Source organism: Chenopodium quinoa, unplaced genomic scaffold (genome assembly GCF_001683475.1).
Source record: "Chenopodium quinoa cultivar QQ74 unplaced genomic scaffold, ASM168347v1, whole genome shotgun sequence".
In the NCBI taxonomy this organism is placed as follows: domain Eukaryota; kingdom Viridiplantae; phylum Streptophyta; class Magnoliopsida; order Caryophyllales; family Amaranthaceae; genus Chenopodium; species Chenopodium quinoa.
Genome location: NW_018742418.1, coordinates 5,065,075 through 5,069,921, shown reverse-complemented (window position 1 = coordinate 5,069,921; position 4,847 = coordinate 5,065,075). Strand labels below are relative to the sequence as shown.

Genomic DNA, 4,847 nt, shown 5'->3' with positions numbered 1-4,847 from the left:
AAGTTTATTTGATTTAAATTCAATTAATACAAAAGAAAATGTAATATATGTTTGATTATTAATTCATTGATTGTGCGTTGTGCTCTATCTTATACAATATCAAATTATCTGATAAAACCCGGCCTGATGAGCATAAGGTTGGTACTCTATACTTAACATTACTCATCACAGTCTTTTGTTTCTTCCTTTTATTTTTCTTGAATTTCAATGGAGGTTTTTTTAGGTAAATAATTTCAACATCCATTAGAAGCATTGATTTTATCATGCGCGATTTTTTTTTTTAATCTATATATGTAATTAATACATTTCATATAAAATGTATTTGAACCAGAATTGTACGTGTTTATTTAGACAAGGTAGAATACTTGCATATTATAAGATGCATGGTATATGATGAGTCTATTTGAACAAGGATTGTATGAATTTTATGAGTAAAAACACATATGTTAGGAGATATAATTGCATTATTTGAAAATTGTAATGTATCTTATTCTACAAAATGAGGTCATTAGTTCTTGGGATTGATTTGTGGCTCTTTAAATTTAAAATAAATAAATAAATAAATAATATATATATATATATATATTTTTTTTAAAGCAATAAATAAATAATATATGGTCATTAGTAGTTTAAGATAATCCGTTATTCCAAGTAAAATAGGATAATCTAAAATCTGCTGTAAAAGTGTAGTCATATACTTTACCTATTGTGTCATGTGGTTTTTTTTTTTTTTTTTTAATTTTTTTTTTTAATTTTTTTTTTAAAGTTTCGTCTAAGCCTTTAAGTCAAACTTGCTTGTCATTTCTTTCTTGTATTCGCAATAATCCTTACAATGAAAGCATGAGCAACGAACACTTATTTTTGTGTTTCTGTTTCTATTTATGCAGTTCGTTTTGTATAATTCATACTACTGTCATGCACGTCTGATTTAAGTAGCCGCGATGCTGCACTATTGAACGTAATAATGGCAACTTCTTTCCCAAATCTCCAAGTTGAACTACGCAGCACAGATTGGTCTCCCTTGGATGACGGCATTTCAATGCAATTATTCTCGTCAAGTAATAAGACTTCTTCAAGAAAAGCTATTGATGACCATATTTATAATTTTCTTTACGGTCATATGCAAAAGAACAAGCTAAAAGTCCCTATTTTCATCGTTTTGCCCCAACTAACAATAACATTATGGAAAATTTTACAAGAATAGTACGAGTATAAACTTTGAATTATACTGATAAATACGAACTTTGATATACATTTTCTTTAAACAAGATAAATTACCGGTAACCTGTTAAATCAATAATCGTTTGATATTTTTTTTTTTTTTTGTACATGTTATAAATTTTGTTTTACACATTACTACAAACTTACTATGATCTCTCTGTTTTGCACATTGTTAGCTACAAGCAAAATTATTTTTGTCACCATAATCTTGAATAAAAATAAAAGCAGGACTCTTGAGCTTGCTAAGATCATATTCTATTACTCACCAATTTCGCCCTACTCGCTTTATACTCGCTAAATGATCATGTATATGGTAGATGTTTATCAATATTTTTCCTCATGAGCATTTTTTCGTATTATTAGTACTTGTATTTGGTAAGATTAGAGGTTGATCATGTTTTTTTAATACTACTCAAAAGAGACAAGAGAAGAAGATCTTCAAATCTAGTTAGTAGTAAGTGTCACACATTTATACTTCTTAAATAAGTAGACCAACTTGATTTATACTTCCCCATAAATAAGTGACCAACTTTAGGATATTATACGCTATTCAAAATGGACCCATTTTTGCACATTTGCTGTGATTATGGAAACTATTATCAAACAAATTAACTTCACTTTCAAGACTAATTTCTTCTTTATTTCTCCCCAAAAACTATGCTGTACTGTAGTAATGCTGTGTTCCTTACCTTTCAAGTGGAAGCCCACTATTCCCATCTTTAGCATAAAGCTACCCTTAATTATTTGTCCCCTTTCTTTTTCTTTCTCCTTGCTCTAAAGTTGAAACCAACCACCCAAATACCCCCTAAAACAAACAAATTTTCAGTTTTCAGATTTTTATTTTTTTCTTAAAAAAAAAAAGTATTTTTTGGGTGTTTTTGTCTTGTTTTATTCTGTTTTTAATTAGATTTCTAAACTTTACTCTTATTTTTTTCTTTCTTAATCTCTTATTTTGAAGAAAAATTATGAAAAATATGAAGAGGGTGTTCTTGTATTTGGGGATGAGTTCATGTGTTTCTACCAAAACTACTGAATCTCCTTCTAATTTTACCTTGGAAAAAGCACTCAATTCTGTTCAATCCCCTGTTTGGGAACCTGCTGGTAATTTACTTCTCTAACTTCTCAATTACATAGTTGAATATAATCAGTGACGCTAAAATCTTATTTCATGTAGCCGACCCATCATTGGGTTTAATGCTTAGAATTTTGGATGTTGTTGAATTTTGCATTCTCTAGTTTATAATATTTTGTTGTTATGATCTCAGTTTGCAATTTTTTGAGATTAGCCCTAGCAATATTTAAATTTAACATAGATAAAGTTATACGTAGTCTATAAGTTTAAATTTGTTGGATTTTAGGAAGTATGGAAATTTATAGGACTTGACCTTATAAATATAAGAATTAGCTAGCTTTAATAATTGATGATCATGATTAGTGAGGTTAATTATACTGCATAATTATAAATGTTGCAGGTAGTAAAGAGGAGACCTTTTATGATTCAAAGCCTTGGCTAGATTCAGATGATGAACAAGATTTCTTCAGTATCAATAGTGGTAAGTATTGCAAGATTGTATTTAACTTAGTTAAATATATATATATATTTTTTTTTTGTCCATACACTTTTATACTGGTATGTATTATCAATTAATTATTAATTTAATTCATGTGATATTTAAGGGGATAGAGGGGAGGTTAATCTTATATTCTCATGATTCGTTACTGTACTGTATATCTTTGCATATATTCCTGAAGACACAGGGAAAGCACAGAGATTTGAATCAGTACGAATTTTGTGATTCCGGTTAATTATTACTTGGGAACTTCTTTACTACGGAGTACTGTAAATATATACGGATATACAGAGTAAAAGTTAAAAGATTTTTGGAGTAAAATTAAACTTTTTAGGTAAATTTTAAAAAATTTCTAAAAAAAGGTAAGTTTTCAAAATATCAAATTTTTTATAATCATTGTTACCGAATGATTAATATTCAAAATTATAACATTGACAATTATAAAGGTTTTCATATTGCAGTTAGTAAGGAGGAAGTATAATCAGTTCGGTAGTAGGTAAAATAATTAGGAATTACTAGTTTTATACGGAATACTAGTCTATAATTGATTTGGAATCATGGATGATGTTTCATAAGCTCGAGTTGATACCGGATGACGCAATGGTTGTTCCTACAAAAAGGGAGTATGAATGAACAATTTGGCAGCCCTTTCTCCATTTATTTTAGAGGCCCACCTTGCAACTACAAGTCAAAGTACTATAAATTCAACACATTGATGAATAAGGTTGAGCCACACTAAGGTGGGCTCGTGGTTATATCCACCTTATCTCTATTTATTTTTAAGATACGGTTACATAATTTCAGATAAGAATTATTAATACCAGTAATTGATACAAAATATATGTGAAATGTTAAATGAATAGAACACCCTATAATAAAGTAGGAGGGTATTGAAGGTAGCTAATTTCTTTACTTTGTCCAATGGATCTAATATGTGACAACTTAATTAAATGCACATAAATACATAGACAGTATGACAAGTACATGTATATATTATTTATCGCCTATATGACACTATCATATACTCGGGTGTGCTATGCACTTATGCACGCACTTGGGTGTGTGTGCCTCTATCAATGTGGCATTGTGCATCTAACACCTTGTGATGTTCAGATACGCCTCCGTATAAGCTAACAAACAAGAACGAAGATCAACACCAAGGAAGAAGGCTGTCCGAGCTATTCAAGGACAGCAGCTTCAGCAGGGACAGCCTAACAAGTGCAAAGGCACAAGCAGCAAGTGAAGAAGGAAAAGAGACACCAACAACTTCAAGTAAAAGTACTCCTAATAATAAGATGGAGAAAGATAAAAAATCTGGGGGTAAATCTGTTAAGCATTGTTTACCAAGTTTAGTTAGAAGTTTAAGTTGTGGTGATCGCAAAAAGAGGCCAAATCCTGCTCATATTGCTGTTGCAGGCTGATGATACATAAACACAACACACAAACATAGTTTGTCTTGATAATTTATATATGTATGGCTTTGTAAAGAGAGTGATAAATATTTATCAAAGTAATTGATAAGAGTGCTTTGCTTCTAATATGTCTTAACATTTTTGTTAAGTATCTGTCTTTATTATAACAACCCCGGGTACTCGTCTATAACTTTAACAGTTCATCGTGTTTTAATTGTGCATGTTTTGTCGATGCATATCTATGACCATTGAAACCTCTAAAGACGTACTAATCTCATTGAAACAAGTCAACAAGACTTTATTGAATATGTTTCTTTTCCTTATTCACTGAAAATATACTATAATTTTAAAAATTCTCTCAAAATGTGAATAATTACAAGACTTTAAACATGAAAAACTTTTAAATTAAAGACTAGATATTTATAGAGAGTTTAAAGTTTATTTAAATAATTAATATAAGACAAATCTAACTTAGTTTTCATTTTCATTGTATTTAATGTACATTGCTAATTATATTAATTAAATGTTTGTTGATGGGACATAACAACATAACATGTATAGCTAATAATCGTTTGGTCATGTTGAAGGCACAAAATTTAAGATTTGAAATTGGAAAATTTTTATTGAAGGAAGGAGTTTATAC

The 4,847-nt window shown here is 29.4% G+C and overlaps 1 protein-coding gene across 1 annotated transcript; it reads left to right on the top strand.

Moving 5' to 3' along the window:
* The first annotated feature begins 1,869 nt into the window (after positions 1-1,869).
* Positions 1,870-4,332, top strand: LOC110710771 (uncharacterized protein At3g27210-like). The gene is made up of 3 exons (XM_021889117.1): positions 1,870-2,322; positions 2,694-2,774; positions 3,906-4,332. The coding sequence occupies exons 1-3, from the start codon at positions 2,187-2,189 to the stop codon at positions 4,211-4,213; spliced, it is 525 nt and encodes a 174-aa protein (XP_021744809.1). The 5' UTR covers positions 1,870-2,186; the 3' UTR covers positions 4,214-4,332.
* Positions 4,333-4,847: the final 515 nt, after the last annotated feature.

What these genes read in the sequence shown, in the direction of transcription:
- LOC110710771 (XM_021889117.1), top strand. Translation starts at nt 2,187, where the DNA reads ATGAAAAATATGAAGAGGGTGTTCTTGTATTTGGGGATGAGTTCATGT. An exon ending in CCCTGTTTGGGAACCTGCTG is followed by an intron (nt 2,323 to 2,693) that starts GTAATTTACTTC and finishes TAAATGTTGCAG; the next exon opens with GTAGTAAAGAGGAGACCTTT. An exon ending in TTTCTTCAGTATCAATAGTG is followed by an intron (nt 2,775 to 3,905) that starts GTAAGTATTGCA and finishes TGTGATGTTCAG; the next exon opens with ATACGCCTCCGTATAAGCTA.